The sequence below is a fragment of the Peromyscus eremicus genome, chromosome 7 (genome assembly GCF_949786415.1).
Source record: "Peromyscus eremicus chromosome 7, PerEre_H2_v1, whole genome shotgun sequence".
In the NCBI taxonomy this organism is placed as follows: Eukaryota; Metazoa; Chordata; class Mammalia; order Rodentia; family Cricetidae; genus Peromyscus; species Peromyscus eremicus.
This window is the reverse complement of record NC_081422.1, coordinates 31889865-31911018: the sequence shown is the minus strand read 5'-3', so window position 1 is coordinate 31911018 and position 21154 is coordinate 31889865. Positions and strand designations below refer to the sequence as shown.

Genomic DNA, 21154 nt, shown 5'->3' with positions numbered 1-21154 from the left:
GAGGGTCAGCGAAGACCAATGATAACTGTGCAAGATAGCCAATGAACCGTCGTCACCAAGGCTATGGGCTGTGGAACTGAGAGGGCACAGGCAGCCTCCATATGCCATTGCATAGGGATGAGGACTGAGGGGCTCAGAGCCTGAAAGACACATGGTACCAGGGAGCAAAATGAACGAATCCTCACTTGTGGGAAAATGGCCAGAGGGGAAGAGGGGAATCTTACTGACCCAGTAGGGTGAAATTCCCCGGCGGTGCTCCAGCCTGAAAAATGGCGGGTGGTACAGGATCCTAGAGTGCTTCAGACTGCCAGTGGGCAGGAGAAAGCAGTGAGATTGCCTGGCAACATTGGGCGCCAATGTTATGAATTATTTTGGGGAGGGGAGGAATCCCGAGGGTATCCCGTGTGTGCAAGGAAACATGCTGGGCAGATGAATGCCACGTGGGCATGGCGGCAACAGCAGCAGCGACCAGTAATTCACAACCCAGACGCTGCATCCACATGGAGAGTTATTATAACAGAGAGATGAAGAGAAAGATGGGAAAGAGAGAAAGAGAGAGAAGAAAGAGAAGAAGAGAGAGAGAGGTCAAAGGTGTGCACTTCGTGGGAGGAAAAGCATAAGAAAGGGAGAGAGGAAGGGGAGTTTTTCCTTAGAATGAGGCTTTTACGTCAGGATTCAGGGTGACACCAAGGGGTAGGACTTCTAGGGGTGGATCAGAATATTAACAATCACACCACTGTCTGTCTCCAAAGTCTGTGTTTGCTGCCAATTGCCCTGCTTCCCACTCTGAAATGTGAGTGAAGTCATGAGAGAAACCCAAACGTGTCCTGTGATGACTTTGAAAGGACTAGACAACCCAGTTGTCAGAGAGACCCATCGACTATCTGCACAGAAGAGATGGTGTGTGAAGTTGAGTTCTGCCAGTCATTTGAAGGGCACAGAGGAACGCAGAGGCGGGAAACTCTGGTGCACAAGTCACTGGAACCCAGTGCAGAGCCAGAGCCTGGAGCAGTGCCTTCTGGGATATTGTCTCTGTGACCCCAGTATTCTCTGGCCTGGGATACTAGCAATAAAGCATCGCAATGCCAGCCCCTGGGTAGAGTTTCCAAGAAGGCAGGCCTCTGGCAGCCATACATGTCAGTAAGGGTAAGCAGTAGCTCTTGTCAACCCACCCTTAGTTTCCCACCTCAGCCAGTCCTCTGGCCAACAGATTAATTAGTGTCTTCTGGAGCAGGCTGACCCTGTCTGTGACTTCAGTCCTTCTAGATTATTTCCACCCAGAAATCTCTATCACTCATCATTCAGTCCACCCTCTGGTAATCATCCTGTCCCATCTGGGAAGGGCTCTCACTAACTCTCCCCTTTGGAAGGACCCCAGGGCTCTAGGAGAAATGGGCACTGAGCCTGGGCTCCCTTTGCCCATACCTCAGCAGAAGGAGTCTGGCATGGGGGTGGGGGTGGTAGTGAGGGAGTCTGGAGGTTCGGAGGGTGGCCACAGGGGCCAGGAGGAGGTGGACAGCCCAGTCAGGTGGCCACATACTTGGCTGGACCCATAATTGAGGTCGGTAGCCTGGCCAAGGTCACGTGGAAAGAAGAGACAGAGGCTTGACTATAAATCACAGGATTTATCACCCAGAAAGAGCAACGACTTTGTCCAAAGGCCTGGGACCATCCCTCCGAAGGCCTGGGACCATCCCTAAGCTCCTCCCTATCCCAGCCTCTCCGAAGCTGTTTATACCCTTTCCCACTCTGTTTCTCTTCTTCCAGTACACAGGGGAAAAAATGTCTTAAATTAAAAATAAAAGAAACAACACAGCCAAATTGTCTAAGGAGGAAGAAAGGGAACTGGGAAAGGACCCGACTATCTTTTCTTGAGTCTTTTTCGTAAGGAGACATGGGCTGCAGCCACAGAGAGGAACTTCAAGTCAGATCAGAGTGTAAAAGGCTGCCAGGAAAGTGGTGGTCTCTGTTCCAGGTCTTTAAGGAAACTTACCAGCCCCAATCTTTGCTAAGAACCTGTCTTAAACCGGGGAGGGGGGCATGAAAAGGGCTTTGTGGATTCTCACCAGCTCTCAGAAGCCTCAGCAAGGTGGGGTCAGCAACTTCTCACTCCAAAAAACCCTCTTGATCTTGGCAGAAGGACTCTCTAGATCCCAGGGGTCCCAGCCTTGCCTTCGCCGAGGGGAGTGGTGGGAACTTCAGCAAAGGGCTTCAGCCAGCCCTGTCCACGTCTGATCTGTCTGCTTTCCCAGGGGAGAGCAGTCCCACCCACCTGCCTCCACACTGGGCGCTCTTGACCAGCATATTTGGGTGATGCAGAAAACACGAAGGCAGAAGTGTCAGAAGTAATTAAACCAAACGATGACTTAAACCCCTGTAGAAATCAACACATCCGGTTTAATCACCTCCTTAAGCCAGCGCAGGGCTGTAATTCTATGGAGAGGGCTTCTTTATTTCTTTGGATCGTTAACAGGAACTGCATACCTTGGGCTTGATTTTAGTTCGGATGCTCCTGGGGAGAGGTGATGGTGGGGGTGGGGGTGGTGCCGGGGGCTCGGAACAGAGAAAAGAAAGAATAAAATGTTCCTTGAGCTCATCCCTTCTCCCCCTCTCCCAGAGACCAGCCTTGCCTCTCCCACCCTCCTGCCTCTGTCCGTGCTCCCAGCACCCGGGCGGAGGCGCAGTGCTGAATGTGCTAAATTAGGCCATTAGAGAAATTCATTTCTCTTTATTAGTCTGTGTCAAATCCTTTTTATTAGTGGCTGGAAACGACCTCTCTTCTGCAGTAAAATGTCATGCCAGTTCACTCCTTTTATTTGTTCTGCACTGACGAGGCTCAAACTCTCACTGAATTAGTGCAGTGAGATTTATTTCCTCCAAATTTTGAACGGCTTAAGAGAGATTGGGGTGGAGGGGGCGGTCAGGAGGGAGGTGGCCTGTGGGGAGCAGAGTTGGGAAGGGATGGGGAGGGAGAAGGTGAGCTCCTGTGGAGGTCAAATGTCCTCTGCTCTTCGGAATAAAGTCTGATGACCATCTCTCATAGTTTGTTCATCTTCCGGGCCCTGGGGACTAAGTTTCCACACCCCTGCTTCAAGCTTCTGAAGAGTGCTGGTCCACAGGCAGACAGACCCGGACGGCAGGAAGAAGGGTTCCTTCAAACCTGTGTTTTTGAGCTAGGTGTATAGCTCATTGGTAGAGCACTTGTCTGCTATGCACGAGACTAAGTTTGATCACCAGCACTGAAGAACAAATATTCTAGCTGGACAAACTGACATGCTAGAAACCCAGGTCGTATGTATGTGTATATGTGTGTGTGTGTGTGTGTGTGTGTGTGTGTGTGTGTGTGTGTGTATGCATGTATATATATATATATATATATATATATATATATATATATATATATATATATATGGAACTTGTCCCATATATTAGGAAATTAGATGCTTAGATGTCAGCTCCCATAGACCCTTCCATATTTAAGCTGTCCCCCAAGCCTGAAGCAGAAGCTGCTGGAGAGGACTCCTTAGTGGGGCCAAATGAGGGCTGTGGCTTCTTCTCCGCGTATGCAAGGATCAGGAAGAGTAGAAGAGAAAACACAGGCCAAAACTTAGGCAGGCACATGATGGACAAACGCAGAAGGGACAGGTGGCTCATCTGTAACTGCCCTGGGGACAGCCTTAGGGAAGCCCAAAGCCATGGCTGCAGCCTTAGAACCCATCAGGTCACTGGTTGCCTGGATCTGTCTTGGAAGTAATGTTGTCTTGGCCGTCCCCATGCAAGCAGGGGACTAGTTCACTGAGTGATTTAGAAGGAGAGCACATGGGATCCACGGGTAGCCCCGTTGTCCTGGCCTGGTTCCTAAGGATGGGCTCCTGTGTCAGTGGGATGAAGCAGTTTCAGGAGCCTGGTGGGCGAAGAGAAGGGAGGTTTGGGGTACTGACAGTGCTACTCACCTGCCCAATGCTCAGCTCAAGGGGGGGAGCAGGAGGCCAGGACAACATAAACAAGGACCTTAGCCAACATAGACAGCATAGAAAATACCCCCAAAATGTGGCCCAGCAAGATGGCTCAATGAGTTAAGGCATTTACTGCCAAGCCTGGCAAACTGAGTTCAATCTCCAGGGTTCCACATAAGTAGATGGAGAGAGTCAGCTCCTGCAAGTTGTCCTCTGCCCTCCATATACATGCAGTGTGGCACGTGCACACCCCTAATATAAATGAATGAATGAATGAATGAATGAATGTGATGAAAGAAGGAAAGAAAATACTCTCAAATGAAACAAAAGAGCCCCAGATCTGCCTCCCACATCCATTCTAGGGAGACCTGACCCCTGCAAGGGGAAGGTTTGTGGTGCAGATCTGTACAGTGGCTCTGCAAACAAGGGGCATTCAGCTCCTCATTACGCGCTAGTCACCGATGCCGTCTGCCTCGGCCCTGCCCCTGCCAGCCTGGCTCTGTGGCTCTGTCTTGGGCCTACTAAGTACCTCCTAACCCGACTCCTGCTGCCCTGTTAGCCACGTTGTTTCCTCTTCTCTCTGCCCCCATCACACGATCACACTTGGCTGCATCACCCACCTCAGAGACCCCTGCTTCCCTTCTCCCTGCTGGAAACACCTCTCCCTCAGCTCTTTGCATGATTGCCCCCTCATCATTCTGGGCTTAACTCAAATGTCACTTCCTCAGAGAGGCCCTCCCTGACCATTCTGAGGGAAGCTGCCTGCTCCTCCCTGCAGAGGCAAGAGTAAGAGCAGAGGAAACCTCTGTGCTTGTAGCTGGAGCAGGCCCCACCCACCCACCCCGCATGTCACTCATGCTGTATACACAGGAAACACAACTCTGCACACGCCCTACACACAGGGAAGGCATACACTACACTCATGGCATACAAAGTCAGCCCCCCAGTTGCATATACACAGCCCTACGTGCATATGGACTGCATGAACAAAAAATCACATGCATACACAGTGAAACATACATGCTGGCATAGGACAAACACTGGCTCCATGGAAAACCTGCTCTCAACTCCACTCCACACATGTGCACACACACACACACACACACACACACACACACACACACACACACACCCTCTATTTGGCAGCTGCCCACCCTCCCTCCAGCCAGTGAGGAAGGAATGCTCAGTGACCGCGTGGCTGCCGTGGGTTGGGGCATGGGCTGCACCCCCACCACCTGGCACGATGCTTCGGATTATTAGTTCCTGGTAATTTAGTGCCCTTGTACAGAGTCGATTTGTGCCTTTCATTCCTAATTGATCTAGTGGCTGTTTAAATGGCAGCAGGCATCTGTTGAGAGTAGGAAGGTTCATAAGGCGCAATAATTCATAACACCGCCTGGAATTTGCCTTTCATGGCCCTCAGCTAAACCACTGCAGGGCTCTGCTTAAATTACAGCCACTGAGGCTTTCTTTGGTATTCCACTCAGGGCCGGGAGAATCTTGCATTAAACTGGGATCAGGTTAGATTAGACTATAATATGCTGCAGTATTGGAGGCTGCAAATGAAGACTTATACTGGGGTTTAACCCCTTCACCCGGTGTTCTCTTTGTCTTCAGCTGGGTAGCTAAATTCACCCAGTGTTTTTCCCTGTCAGCTCCTGACTGGGGACAACAGAGCTCCCGGCAATTCTGGGATGCACAAGAGCAAACCTTAAATATTGGCCCTCTTTCTTGCATACTCTAAGCCCGGGGGGCCCAGGAGTTTATGCATGAGCTCTCTAAACAAGGATCAGCTGGTCATCTGAAGTGGGAATATATCTCCCTTTATCCTCCCACCACTCCTACACTTAAGTGGAAAGACCTAGGCTGAGTGAGTGTGATTTCATGAGGCTAAGCAACCCCGTCTGGGATTCCGGGGTGGGACGGACATCAGGGCTTCCCCCAGCCAACTCAATGATACCGAACATCCTGTGCTGGCTAGATGCTTGGTTCTGCTCTGAATGCATCCACTTGGGGAGGGAGCAGTGTCTATTTTCCTTCTCAGGACTTACTATGTTCTCCAATATGGTGGTCATTAGCCACTTGTGACTATTTAAATTTGAATTAATTAAAACTCAATAAAATTAAAGATTCAACATCTTAGTTGCACTGACCATATTTCAAGTGTTCATTGGCCTCGAGTGGCTAGTGGTTCCTGTGTTAGATGGTGCAAACTGAAGAACATTTGCATCCCTGCAGAACCTTCTATTGGAGAGTGCTAGCCAGGCCATCCCTGTGGCAGAGAACCAGCAGCCAGGTCTGGCATGTGTTCTTCCTCTTCTTCTCCCATGAAACAGTACTGCATAGAAAATAAAGAAGCAGATGCCGTGGTCTCAGGAGCTTGAGAAGACAGTCCAGGATTTGCAGATGCTTCCTTGGAAGAACAGAGGAAGGGATTGGAGTTCCCTCCATTCCAGAGTCAACAACCTAGGCACACACAGGAATATATGCTGCAGAAATAAGTGTAGTGTGTGGTTATATATGCAAATAAGCATGCAAACATACAACATCTGTGTTCAACAAATGTTTGTGAGGATTCACATGCCTCTGGCACACTCTGGATATTCAGGAGTGAATGGATAGGTTTGATCCCTGATTACAGTCCTAGGTAAATAGGCAGATAATGAAACAAAAACTCAGAGATTTAGGAGAGAGATATGGAGACAGTGAGTAGTCAGGGAAGCTTCTAGGAGGTGGTGATCTCTACATTAAGACCCACAGACCCATTTAATTAAAGATGTATGCTCATATAGACATATCTTAGAAACACACATGCACAACTTATTCGTTGATTCAATCACCAGCTATTTATTAAGTGCTTTCTATGAGTATACATGGCAAGATTCTTGGATACAACAATCATTTACACAGAGACTGTCCTGGAGAAAAATATATCATGATGCAAATAGCCATTCAATAGCAGCCATGCTAAGGATTTGGTGATGGAAGTACAGGGAGATTTTATAAATGCAACTGAGATATTTGACGCAAATTGAGTCTGCCAACAGACACGGGCATATGCGGATGAGTTTGGGGGCTCATATATTTCACCCTGTGTACACTTGCAAACACACAACTGTTTATACACATCTGTTGCCCTTGGTTGGCTTCAGACTCCGCGTGTGTGCATTTGTGTGTGTGTGTGTGTGTGTGTGTGTGTTGTGTGTTTCTATAATGGACATACACAAGATGAAGTACTTAACCTCAATGGTGCTGTGAATCTTAGCTTGCATGTCACCTAGTGCTAATATTCAGGTACAAGAATTCTCTAGATAGTTCCCACATTTCCTTCCTAGACTCATGCTGAGTCTGAAATGGACACGAACATCTCTGAAGAGTTATAACCTCTCCATGTAGTTTATCTGACCAAAGGGAAAAGGTAGGAACCCACTGAGGCCCCAGGAGTGGGCCTTCCATGCCAGAGAACAAAATGCTGCCACCTTGGCAGACCCTGGGGACTGGGGACATCCTCAAGGAGTTGGACCCTGGGAAAAGAAGTGTTGGAACTGCTGGAAAGGGGGCTTCTCAGCCCCAGCAACAGCCTGGTCTCTGTGTGCGCATGTGTGAGCTCTTGATGTCCCCCACAGGCACCCTCTTTTCCCGCTCCTGACGCTGCTGTTTGAGAAATGTGAACAGGCCACCCAGGGCTCTGAGTGCATCACCTCCGCCAGCTTTGACGTTGACATCGAGAACTTTGTCCACCAGCAGGAGCAGGAGCACAAACCCTTCTTCAGCGATGACCCGGAACTGGACAATCTGGTAAAGACCCTCCACCTTACAGCCTGGCTGAAGGCTTCCCACCCCGTGATCCCATTCCAAATATCCTAAAAGTACTCCTTTCATTCATTAATTCAACAGAAAGTTTTGAGTGTACATTATGGAACCGGCACTATGGGTACAATTTCATGGTTGAGAACCCATTCCAAGCATTTTTAACCAAGATTCCAGCAGCAGGCTTTGCTGCCAAAGCTTTCTCCACCTCTACCTATGTGGCACCAGCATCTTGCTGCCTGCTGCCTTACAGTTCAAACAAATGGCCTGGGGGACTAGCAGCTGGAACACCAAAGGTAGCTAACCCGAGTTAGCATGGAGAACTGGTAACAGGCAGAGGAGGCAGATGTGTGAGGGTAAGAGGCCTGTTCAAGAATGTCCACACAGGGAAAGACCTGGTCCTGCTAGGAGACTCAGCAGAGGTCTCGTCCTCTTACTGGACTAAGTAGATCATGCTCCCAAACAGTTTGCCACTCAGATAATCACTACATCCTATAAAATACAAGTTCCTGGGCTGCACTAAGGAGTTGTGATTCTGTAGATTCAAAGGGATCCTGTGACTCTGTGTTTTACACTTCCAAGGCACCTGCCATCATTAGCATCAGTGGTTGCCGGGTTGGATGGAATCTAAAATTCTCATCCAGCCTGGGTATTCCACAAAAGAAGGGTGTTGGAGAGGCCACTGTACTTGTCCATTATGCTGAGTAGTCTTCTGGAATTAACCTCAGGACCTGACATTTTGTTTTGTTTTGGTTTTTTTTTTGTTATTGTTGTGTTTGTTTGGTTGGTTGGTTTAGGTTTCTTAAGACGGAGTTTCTCTGTGTAACAGCCCTGTTCTGGAACTCTGTTCATAGGCCAGGCTGGCCTTGAACTCACAGAGATCTGCCTGCCTTTGCCACCTGAGTGCTGGGATTAAAGGTGTAAGCCACTACTGCCTGGCAGGACCTGATTTTTTTTTTTCTGTTTGTGTGCTGCCCAGATTATCACAGTGAACTGGGAAACTGCAAATCTGTCCCCCAACACACACACACACACACACACACACACACACACACACACACACGCACATATTGGTTGGTGGTAGTGCTGACCTCTTCTACCCTGAGTTTAGCTGATCTCTGCTCCCCAAGAGAGAACAGAATTAGGGAAGCAAAAGTGGCTACAAAAAGAAAGTAAAGCCGGGCGGTGGTGGCGCACGCCTTTAATCCCAGCACTCGGGAGGCAGAGCCAGGCGGATCTCTGTGAGTTCGAGGCCAGCCTGGGCTACCAAGTGAGTTCCAGGAAAGGCGCAAAGCTACACAGAGAAACCCTGTCTCGAAAAAACAAAAACAAAAAAACAAACAAACAAAAAAAAAGAAAGTAAAACTACACATTCTCACGGGCACACATGCACACGTGCACGTGCATGAGCACACATGTGGACACATACGCACGTATTTAGTACATATACAGACCAGATAAATGGCTTTGGCATTGTGCGGGGCTGTGAATTCTTCACACCGCTGCTTTTCTCGGTGTTCAGAGCAGTACTCTGTGGAGTCTAAGATAGCCACCAGAAGAACCCCGCCTGGCCTGGAATTTTGTGGTGGTGTGATGATTTAAGACAGGGAGCAGACCTCAGACACGGGAGAAGTACTTACTGGCTGCCAGGAATATTAGCGGAGGCACAGAGAACCCCAAATCCACCGATGCTCATCCCCGGCCCTCCCTCTTCCCTAGCAGATGTTGAACCCCGGCTGCAGCCTCTTACATCCCTAGGAAAGCCTCCGTTGTGCTGGTCCTCCAGCTGGACTGTGAGGGCGAGGCTGGCTAAGCCCTGCCCTGCTCTTCAGGTAGTCAGAATCTGATTCTAAAGTCTAGAAAGGAAATCCTCAGAATCCAGCCTCGGGCAGCTATGGAGGCAGGAGACAGCTCTTTCCGAAAGTCGGGGTAGACGTGGGACAGGGCCCACTGCGCATGTGCGTGCCACTTGTAATGAGCCTAGCATCATCATTTATTGTCTGAATGATCTTGATGACTGAACTCCTTTGAAGCTCAGTTTCCTCATCTATACAGCCAACTGCACCTATCTCGTACGGCTGTAATAAATTAATGGGATGGCTCGTAGACCTGGCCTTTAAAAATGCTTTGCATCTGGAAATTAATCTCAGTGTGGTAGTCTTTCAGAAGATCCCCAACCTTACCCGCTGGCTGTCAAAGACAGTCTGGTCTGGATCCTGAAACTTTTGGGGTAGCTAGAGTAGGGGACTCCAGCAGTGCCCTTTGCCGCTGGTTCCTAGCCCTCTGTGTCAAAAGGAGGAGACACAGAGGCCAAGCACGGGAGCCATCATTAGGACAAGAATCATGTCGCCAGCACAGCCGAGATGCACATAATTAGAAATTAGAAAAAGGTCAGATCCCGTTATTACCAGCTCAATCAGCTGCCGAGTGCCACAGCCAGTTAATTTGGCATCTGTATTTTTTACAACCCCGCACACGTAGCCCAACGGACTGTAACTCTTTCTCCGGACAGATATACTGCGCAGCCGAGCAGGGACATAAAATGAGGGACCCCAAGCAAATGAGCTGAGATAATTGAGAGATTTATTTTTTATATATGTGTGTGTGAGGGCAGCTTTCCTTTGCCCTTGAATATTGACTTTCATAGATGGGATTGTCAGGAGGGCACTTGGGTCCCCCAAAGCTCTGCCCCTCGGAAGGTCCTCTCCCAGCACCCCTCCTCCAGCCTCTCCCTGACCCTCCCCTGCTTTCTCCCACCTCTTGGACAGCCCCGAACTGTTCTTCCTTCCCTCCCCCGAGCTCTTTGCCTGTCTCACCCTCCCGTGCTCCTCACAGTCTCCCAGAGCCGCTTTTCCAGACAAATCTCCATGGAAACAGCTGAGTCAGCTCTCCCAGAGCTGCCCCAAATATCGGAGAGGATCCCAGCCACAGATTTCTGAGGGAGGGAATCCTGTAAGGCCGCCGCTCCACAGCGCCTCTACTGGGAGGAAAACGTAATTGCAAAAATTGGGGTTTAGAAATCCCACCTTAAAAATGAGTCCACTCCCACTGCTTTTTCCTTTTCTTTTTTTTTTCTTTTCTTTTTTTTCCTATTGTCTTTTTTGTTTGTTTGTTTTTTTTAGGAGTTTCTCTGTGTAGCTTTGGAGCCTGTCCTAGAACTCGCTCTGTAGACCAGGCTGGCCTCGAACTCACAGAGATCCGCCCTGGCTCTGCTTCCCAAGTGCTGGGATTAAAGGCGTGAGACACCACCGCCCGGCTCCCACCGCCTTTTCTACACAACAGTCCTCAAGTCCACAGAGGAGAGTCCTGGCCTTTGAGCCTGATTTGTGCTCCTCCCACTGGCACTCAGTCCCTCCCTGGTGACAATAAAGCCCTCACTCACAAATAAGAGAATGACACCAATAATATTTATCCCCCCTGGATCCCCCACTAGGACCATTTTTGTGCCACGGGGGCGGCTTTCCATTCCCAGGTGATTAATCTGGACTCCCCGTGAGCCCTCTGGGATCTACTACAATTCCTACACCAGACTTCTTTCTTACCTGGCCTCCAGAGCCGATCCCCTCCCTGGGCTCAGCAGCCTCTGACTGGCACTTGGTAAAGTTTGTAAAATTTGCAAGTTCCCCAAACCCCTTTGAAAGGTAAAAGCTTTTTGTTTTATAAAATCTGATTTACGGGCCCCCGGTGCAAGGCCAAGGTTTTATATATTATGCAAGATTTCAAACTAAGGCTGTAAAACGTACGGTTTCAGTTTCATGCATGGAATTTTTTTATGTGTAAATTTTTTAACATTTATGGGGCACGTTTTAATGAGACTCTGGTGTGGCTCCAGGGACAGATTATGGCTGCCTGACCGCAAAGCCAGTTCCAAGATGGGGCCTCCCAGGCCCCTGGGCCCACTCTGAAGAGGCAGGCCTGGAGGCCGGAGCCTAGGAGTGGAGAGTCACATGAAGGAGCCTGCCCAGAGCTGTAGGCCCACAGAGACCTCATCCAGCCCTGATCTGAGAGTTACCCACCTCAGCCTTCAGTCCAGGCTCTCTGCCTAGAAGGAACCTGAAAACCTCACAGACACCAGGGAAAGGAAAGGAAATAAGAATATCAACGATGATAATAATTAACATTTATAGAGCACTCACAGGTACCAGGTGCTATCCTAAATTATTTGCATCTATTATCTTATATAATCTTCATTCCGAATCCACAAAGCTTAATATTAATATTAACAATATTATGCCCATTTTGCCGGAGGCAATTGGTTCAATCCTCAGAACACTTCTCTCCCTCTCCTTCTCCCTCTCCCTTTCCATCTCTCTCCCTCTCTCCCTCCCCCCCCCTCGTGTGTGTGTGTTTGTGTGTGTGTATGTATGTGTGTATGTGTGTGAGTCTTTCTCACTGGTGGGGCTTGGAGCTCACCAGTTCTACCTCACTGGATATCCAAAAAGTCCCAGGGACCCCCGTGTCTCTGATCTCCCATGTAACTTGTGGAGACCATCTCATCCATCGTTTCTATGTGAGTGCTGGGACTAGAACTCACATCCTAATGCTTGTGCAGCAAGCCCTTTACCAAGAGAGCCATCTCCCCAGCCCCACAGTCCTCATTTTAAGAAGTGAAATACACAGGATCACGCAACTATGGATGAAATAGAAAAGAGAACCGAGCCATGAAATACAGCTCCACTCTAAACTATTACACACACACACACACGCACACATACTCATATACACACACACATACATACACACACACACACACACACACACACATATACACACACACATACATACATACACACACACACACACACACACACACACACACACACACACGGAGGGGGAAAGCAAGAGAGTGCTGATGTCTTCTGACACATTTCTAGGTGAGGAGTCAGGTCTTTCTTTAGAGTTTTTTTTTTTTTTTTTTTCCTAGCAACATCTCGTTCAATCCTCAGTACAACAGAGAGTCACTTTTTCTTTATTTTGTGGTGCTGGAGGTCAAATGCAGGACCTTGTATGTGCTAGGCATACACTCTGCCACTGAGCTCCACCCCAAGACCAGCGAATCATTATTACCTTATTTTACAGCTGAGGAAACTAAGGTACAGACATTGAGAATTGTTCAAGGCCTCCAAGCAGGAAGACAGAGACCTTTCCACATCCAAAACCATCTCCCTGAGTCCCCCGCTTTGTTCTTCAGATTCTCATACGAGCCTGACAGAGAGCTGTTATTATGCCCATTTAGTAGAAAGAGAAACTGAGGACCAAGTGTCCTATAAGAAGTTACATAGTTGGGCTTGAAGAGAGTTCCTCTAACTTGAGAAGCCCAGGCTGTGCCCTCTGACCCCTCACTGCTTCTCCAAATCCTGATGCCATCCAGGAGGAACTGCCATCCTTGACTCAAATGTGATTTAACTTTGCCGTGCACGATAGCTTCCATAAAACATCCGTTTGTCTGGCAGTTCCCCAGCCCCTGGCATTCACCTTTCTTCCATGTCCCCCTTTTATTCTAGTGACCCTGCACTCCCAGCTGGCCAAGCCAAGCTGCCCCACTCGGGGAAAATTCTTCATTAGCGTTTAGCTCTGGCTTCTCCAGTGACCCACAGGAAATGTCAGCTCACAATTTAGGAATGCATGTTCATAAACTTCTTCTTCCCTACGTGAGCACCCACCGTCTTAATTTGTAGAATGGGAAAGTGGAAGGATCTTGTCCCCAAGGCAAGGAATGAGCAGGCTATCTGACCTTCCCAGCCTCTGTTCCCTTATCTCTAGCAGAGTGATGGATAATCTTGCCTGTATCCCCGGGGTGAAGAGACTTAAAGAAGATGATGGAGAGAGAAGCCTTTTGCAAACTGTAAACTGCTGTGTATACAAATGTTTTGAGAGACAAGGAGTCACTATCATAAAATGAAGAGGTCAAGACCTACCTACAAGAGAGGCAGTCGTTTAGAAAAGAACCTGAAGCTGTGTGTGATGGCTGGGGACCATCAGGACAAGAACTTGACATTTATTAAACGTCTATGATACATGCCAGTAACATTTGCAAACATAATCTTACTCAATGTTCACGGCAATTTTCAAGTGTAGATAGCATTATTAACCTAAGTTGCATAGATAAAGCGTAAGCCACTTCTCCAAAATGCCCAGGTAACAAATAATAAATTCAGGACATCACAGCATGGGGCTTTAGAGGAAATAAGTTGTCCCTGTCTTGGGTACTTTCCTGGGACTGTGGGACACATGAAGATGCCGGGATACTGCAAAAGGAGGTTGCATCTTGATTTGCTGTTTTGAAGAAGGCAGAATTTTTGTTTTGAAACAGAAAGGGGAGAGAGAAGTTAACAGAATAAAACCTGGGAAATTAAGTACACATTCATCACACATAGTGGTGGTATTAAATCAAATGGCATTCCGCCTAGAGAGATGGCTCAGCAGTTAAGAGCACTCACTGCTTTTCTGGAGGGCTAGAGTTCAGTTCCCAGCACCCACACTGGGAAGCTCACGGCCAGCTCCAAGGGATCCAGCAGCCTCTTTCTGTCCCTGTGGGCACCTGTACTCACTTGTCCAAACCCTCACACTGACACACATGTATACAAATATTCAAAAATAAGCAAAATTCTTTAAAAAATAAATTAAGGTACATTGTTAATGCACTGAATTTCTATGATCCAAATCATTTTAAAAATCATTTAATAAACCAGCATTTTATTCTCACTTAGAGGCAAAACAACAAAAGTGAAGAGACATGGGATGAAGAATGATTTATTCACTGCAAATATAGAGAGAACCCCAGGAATTATTCTTACACTAGTCAAATATAGGGTAGCTGTAGGAAAGCTAATGGAGTATGAGAAATTATTCAAAGAAGGTTTTTTGTTTTTTGTTTTGTTTTAATATGTATTTGGGCCCTTGGGAAGTAGAGGCAGGAGGATCAGAAGTTCAAGATCGTCCTTGTCTACATAGGGAATTCCAGGCTATCCTGGGCTACATGAGACCCTGTCTCAACAAAACCAGAGAAAACAAAAAGAAAAAAAAAGATGTACTTGGTTCTTTGTGATTTACAAAGTATATTCACATTTTACCTGAACGAATCTTGTGAATTAGAAATACCCCTTATCTCTATTTTACAAATGAGGAGACTGAGGCCCAGAGGAAACCTTGAACCTGTGCACTGGCAGTAAAAGAGCAGTGCTTGCACGGCACTGAATTCCACAGGCTTTCTGCCTTGCATACAGCCCACCCCCATGCACAGCACTGCACATCCATTTCTCTAATATTGAAGAGGTCCTGCATATTCATTGCCTCAGAGTACCATTATGATTTACTCTGCCTTCTTAAATCTTTAAACCAATTCTATTAGCCCATAAAAGAGTAATCCTTCATCTGTGCTTTATCAGACCCCAGGATATGACTGCTTTTGGCCCCTGCATACCAGAATTAGTTAAAACACACTGTGCATTTACTACATTTGGGCTAAGCATTCTGGGTATATAGATAAATTTTTGCTTTTTACTTTGTTTAACTTATCTGTAGTTTTCCCATTTTTAAATAATAAATACATATGGGTTATATACTTAAATGACTAGAAGTGCATGGTTTTTGGGGTGTGTGATGCTTGTATAGATTTATACAAGCATGTATGTATGTGTATTCATTCATCATAAGACTATTTTAAAATAAAATGTTGATTTTTTTTAAATGCAGAATATGGCTGGGCACAGCTGTGATAGATCATTTGCCTAGCATGTCAGAGGCCTTGGTTCTGCACCCTGTACTCCCTCCTCCAAAAATTAAGCAGGATAGGATACTCTTGCTAATGAGAGATAAGAGAAAGAAGAAAAGTTAAAAAAAAAAGAAGGAAAGAGAAAAGGAAGGAAGGATGGGAAAGGAGAGAGAAAAAAGGAAAGAGGAAAAAAAGGATAATATTAGAATTGGGTTTGTCTCCACAAAAACAGTTGAAAAATTTATTCAAGTCAGATGACTTACCCAGTGCACAGATAAAATTAAGTGAAGAAGGTTATGTTGTTGGAGGTACTAGATGTTCTTGGTTCTACAGAAGGCTGAGCAAGCTCTTTACAGTAAGGCAAGAGAGATTTGAGTCCTGTGTAAGGAAGAACTTCTTAATCAGCACATTGAAAGAACATAGAGACAGTCGAAGCCAATGAGGTCAGCTCCCAACGGCAGGGATGGCCTAGAAGAGAGGCCGCAGCCACAGGTCTGGTGTGTTTGTGCAATCCTCTCACCTTGTAGGCCTCCACTTACCCCCAAACCATACACCCTTTATACCACCATCGTTTTCAACATACCTGACTCCTGAGAGACCACAGAAGGGTAAAGCAATCTGATCTCAGGGATAAGGCCATGAGACTTCACATTGCCCACCAACTGTGTGACCTTGGGATGAAAAACTATCTGTGGACTTCATTCTCTTCAACTATAAAATGTGGGCAGTAAGAGTACTTGTCTGCAGAGGAGGTCATCTAGAATAAATAAGACAGAGCGCAGGATGGGTTTAAGCCAGTGCCAGACACACATTAAGAAATGTCTCAGTATTGTCAATCCATCTGCAAGTGTCTGGTGAGCAACTCATTCTGTGCTGATTACTCTAATAGGCAGGAGACAAGACCTTCCAGGCTGAAGCCAAGCAGAAAATGTAGACAAGAACATGTCTTTCTCTAGCTCCTTTTAGCCCAAGCTGCTTACACTCATATCACCACTCGCCTCTTTAACTTGGTTTGCTCCTTGTGCGTCAATCTCAGCCTCACGGAGTTGGCATCTGTAGGATGAGGCCTTGTAGCAGAGCCCTGTGTAAAGCTTCAGTTCGTGACCCTTAATTCTGATTTGGTCCTTCAGAAAGCCTGAATGAGTTGAGCTCAGAGTCCAGTCCTTGCTCATTACAGTCAACTCTGTAGAGACAGTTTCTTCTTTGTGTTTTTAAACCTGACTTGGCAATCAAGCGCATGCTTGTGGCAAGCGCTTTACCAACTGAGCTATGACCTCAGGCCCCTTGTTTCAGTTTGAATTGTCCGAGCTTGTCCCCAGGCATCATGAGTGCTACCCAAAACTAGGAGGCTGGCATTCGAATCTCCTCCACATTGTCCATGTCAACATAAGCAGATACGGAAAGGCAGTAACTTCATCTACATGTTTTTCTTTATTTCATATAATTATAAATTTACATGCAATTGTAAGCATTAGTATGAGAGGTCCTGATTCCCTTCTTGCATAATCAGAGCACAATTTCACAGGCAGGAATAACCCATCAACCATATTCAGATTTTGTCAATTTTACACACACTCACTTGTATGTACATACATGTCTGCTAAGTTCTATGTGAATTTTTTACACTTAGATTCATGTAAACATATTAGAGTCAATGTACAGAACAGTTTTCCCCTCTTTCCTTCCTCCTGTCCCACCAACAGCTAGTCTGTTCTGTCTCTATCGTTCCAGCATTTCAAGGATGTTCTGCAAATGTCACTGTGCTATTAGTATATATCCCTTTAAGACTGGTTTCTCTCTCATAGCAGAATTCCCTGTGATACATCCAAGCTGTTGAGTGTATTAATAGTTCATTCCTTTTTATTGCCAAGTTGTAGCCTGTGACATGGATGTACCATAGTTACTTCATCCATTCATCTGTTTCCAGTTTGAGGCCACTTGATATAAAGCTGCCTTGAGCAGCTGTTCGTGTGTGTGTGTGTGTGTGTGTGTGTGTGTGTGTATGTACATTTTTATTTCTTTGGAATAAATGGCCACAAGCTGATGGGTCATATGAGAAATACATGCCTAGTTTGAATGTTTTGCTTTGCTTTGCTTTGCTTTGCTTTGTTTTGGTTTTGTTTTTGAGGCGGGCTCTCACTATGTAGCCCTGGATGGCCTAAAACTCACTTGATAACCAAGGCTGGCCTTGAACTCACAGACTTCTGCCTGCCTCTGCCCCTCAACTAGGATTAAAGACATTCACAACATGAAACAACCTTGCTTAATTTTGCAAGGAATTGTCACACTGTTTGCAATTACTGTTCCCACCAGCAATGCACAAGTCGTCTAGAGTCCAGTTCTTCCCACGTCATCAGTTTCTAACCAGAACTATGCGCATGTGTGTAGAGATACTTTATTGTGGTTCCAATTGGCATTCCCCTAATGGCTAATGACACTGAGCATCTTTCCGTGTGCTTATTTCCCATCTGTACATCCTCTGCAGCAGCACATCTGATCACACCTTTTGCCCTTGTTCTACTTGGGTTGCTTGTTATTTTGCCATTTAGTTTTTTGTTTTTTTTTTTTTTTTTTTTTTTTTTAAAGATTTATTTATTTATTATGTCTACAGTGTTCTGTCTGCACATATCCCTGCAAGCCAGAAGAGGGCACCAGATCTCATTACAGATGGTTGTGAGCCACCATGTGGTTGCTGGGAATTGAACTCAGGACCTTTGGAAGAACAAGCAGTGCTCTTAACCTCTGAGCCATCTCTCCAGCCCTTGCCATTTAGTTTTAAGAGTTCTTTACGAATTCTAGGTGCAAGTCAGATATGTGGTCTGTAAATATTCTCTCCCGGTCCATAGTCTTTTCATCTTCTTCACAGGGTCTTTTTTGTTGTTGTTGGGTTTTGGGGTTTTGTTTGTTTGTTTGTTTGCTTGCTTGCTTGCTTGTTTGTTTTTTGCTTTTGTTTTTAGACAGGGTTTCTCTATGTAGCCCTGGCTATCCCAGAACTCACTCTGTAGATCAGGCTGGTCTTTGACTCACAGAGATCTGCCTGCCTTTGCCTCCAGAGTGCTGGGATTAAAGGCGTGTGCCACCATGCCTCGCAGGTTCTCTTTAAGAACAAACACCTTTAATTTTAGCAAGCAAGTCATTTTCCATTTTTAGATTATGGTTTGGGTATCAGGTCTAAGACTTCTTTGCCAAATCCTACATACCAAGGGTTTCTGTTTTCTTTCTTTCTTTTTTGTTTTGTTTTTTGAGACAGGGTCTCTCTGTGTAGCCCTGGCTGTCCTGGAACTCACTCTGTAGACCAGACTGGCCTTGAACTCAGTGATCTACCTGCTGCCTCTGTCTCTGAGTGGTGGGATTAAAGGCATGGGCCACAACACCTGACTCCATTTTCTTTTTTCTAAAAATGTTACAAGGTTTTTTTTTTTGTTTTTGTTTTTGTTTTTGTTTTTGTTTTTGTCTTATATTTAGGTACATGCTCTGTTTGAATTAATCTTTGTATTAGATGTGGAGTTTAAATTAAGGTTCAGGGTTTTTTGTTGTTTTTTTTTTTTTCTTGTTTATGGATGTCTGATTATCCTAGCACCATTTGAGCAAGCCCCTGTTGGGAAGCAATTTGGGTTTATTTGTCATGATCTATAGCAATGTATGTAGATTTTTCTCCTGTCACTCTTGGGAATTTCTACTGAGGAAATAATGCAGAAATGGAAGACGGAATCACATACTTAGAAAATAGTCCCTATTGTGCATTCTTGTGTGTGTGTGTGTGTGTGTGTGTGTGTGTGTGTGTGTGTGTGTAGATCAAACCAAGAGCCTGATGAATGCTTCAGCAAGTGTTCTACCACGAGTACATCCACTTTGTCCTCTAGCCTCGTTGTATAACTTTTTTTCTAAATTAAACTGAAAATTTGAATGTACTCTAAGTACCCAGCAACTGAGAACTAGTTAAATAAAGCACACATATGGACTCATATGTGACAATTGAAAATAATCCTCATCCATTCAATATTTATTCTATGTAAATAAGATAACGCTGTGAGCCAATTAGACGTCATCCCTGCCTCCTCACAGCTCACAGTCCAGAAGAGAGACAGAGAAAACAATTCTGGCACTTAGAAAAGCATATTTGATGAGCTAAGGGAAAACCAGAAAGCAAAGTTGTATGTGTACGTGTATTGGAGACTGGTTAAAATACATGCATGTAGGCCAGCAAGATGCCTCACCTACTGCCTAACCTGACAACCTTGAGTTCAGTCTTGTGGACCCACATAATGGAAGAGAAGACCTGAGTCTCAGGGTTGTCCTGTGACTCCACATGAGCACCACAGCACACGTGCACACATACAAGTAAATAAAAGTTGAAAATAAATGAGAGGAAAACGGAAACTTTTCTTTTAGGGTAATTGGATAAAGACAGCGTTTTTTCATCCTGTGTTTTCCATACCTTCCATATATTTCCTTTTATGACAACTAGAGCAACAAGCTGAGTTTGGCGGTTCAAGCTTGTAATCCTTGGGCTTGAGAGGTAGATGCAGAAGAAGGATTGTGAGTTCAAGGTCATCCTTAGCTATATAATGTGTTGGAGACTAGCCTGGGCTACTTGAAACCCTGTCTTTAAAAATGATGAAATAAAATAAATGAAACAAACCCCGATAGGAACAATAATGGCAATGAGGAAGAAAGATTCAAATGCAGAGTGGTTTCCAGCCATGTCAGGATCAGGCATGAACATTTGAAGAGGCCCTTGTGCAGTGACCCAAAGGGCACGGAAAGCGGACAGTCGGTACCCAATGCCCAGCTAAGTCATGCTGGATTATCCAGTCCGTCAGCAGGTATCATGAGAGTAAAGCAGCCCATATCACATGAAGCACACAGAATATAAACTTAAGAATAGACAATGTCTGACCTCTGGGGCGTTTCCAAGAAACTCTGACCTCTGTCTTCCTTGTTTTTGCTTAGGCCTTCATGCTTTATAGTATGCCATGGTCCTCTCCCATGATGCCTCAGCGAATGTGTAAAGTTGTTGAGGAGGGTATAATATTCCCACTTACTAGATGCTGGGGGCGGGGGCATAGAGAGCTTAACCAAGTTGTCCAAGGCCACATAGATAATCTAAGGCAAACCTGGAGCTTGAATCTGGACTTCTCTTGCTAAAGTCAGTGCTATTCCCAGAAGACCGCAACTGACCCCAGAACAGCTGTGTTGGCAGTGGGCTAATAATCAACAGGTCCGATGGAGAGTTTAAACCATGTGGGTGGGAAGCAGGAGCCACAGCAAGGATGGGCACCAGTTCTCTGCTGAGGGTGAGGCTGGGGGCTTGACACAGAGGGGGATATGATACAGACACCAGGGCTTACAGCTCCTTCTCTCCCCAGATGGTGAAGGCAATCCAGGTCCTGAGGATCCACCTGCTAGAGTTGGAGAAAGTCAATGAACTCTGCAAGGACTTTTGCAACCGTTACATCACCTGCCTCAAAACCAAGATGCACAGCGATAACCTGCTCAGGAATGACCTCGGGGGTCCCTACTCCCCCAACCAGCCCTCCATAAACCTTCACTCACAGGTAACACGCAGGGATGGGCCTTAACTCCTCAGCCAGGCATGCAGAAAGGTCTCAAGGACCCCAGCAAAGCAACTGGAATCATCAGATCCCTTTACAAGTTGGTCCTCTTTTCTGCA

General features: G+C 46.2%; 1 protein-coding gene across 1 annotated transcript in view; it reads left to right on the top strand.

Moving 5' to 3' along the window:
* Pknox2 (PBX/knotted 1 homeobox 2) overlaps positions 1 to 21154 on the top strand; it is a 103479-nt gene that overhangs the window by 47687 nt on the left and 34638 nt on the right. The window contains exons 4-5 of the mRNA XM_059266755.1: positions 7583 to 7754; positions 20850 to 21038. Of these exons, the coding sequence (XP_059122738.1) occupies positions 7583 to 7754; positions 20850 to 21038 (361 nt within the window). The remainder of the gene's footprint in view (positions 1 to 7582; positions 7755 to 20849; positions 21039 to 21154) is intronic.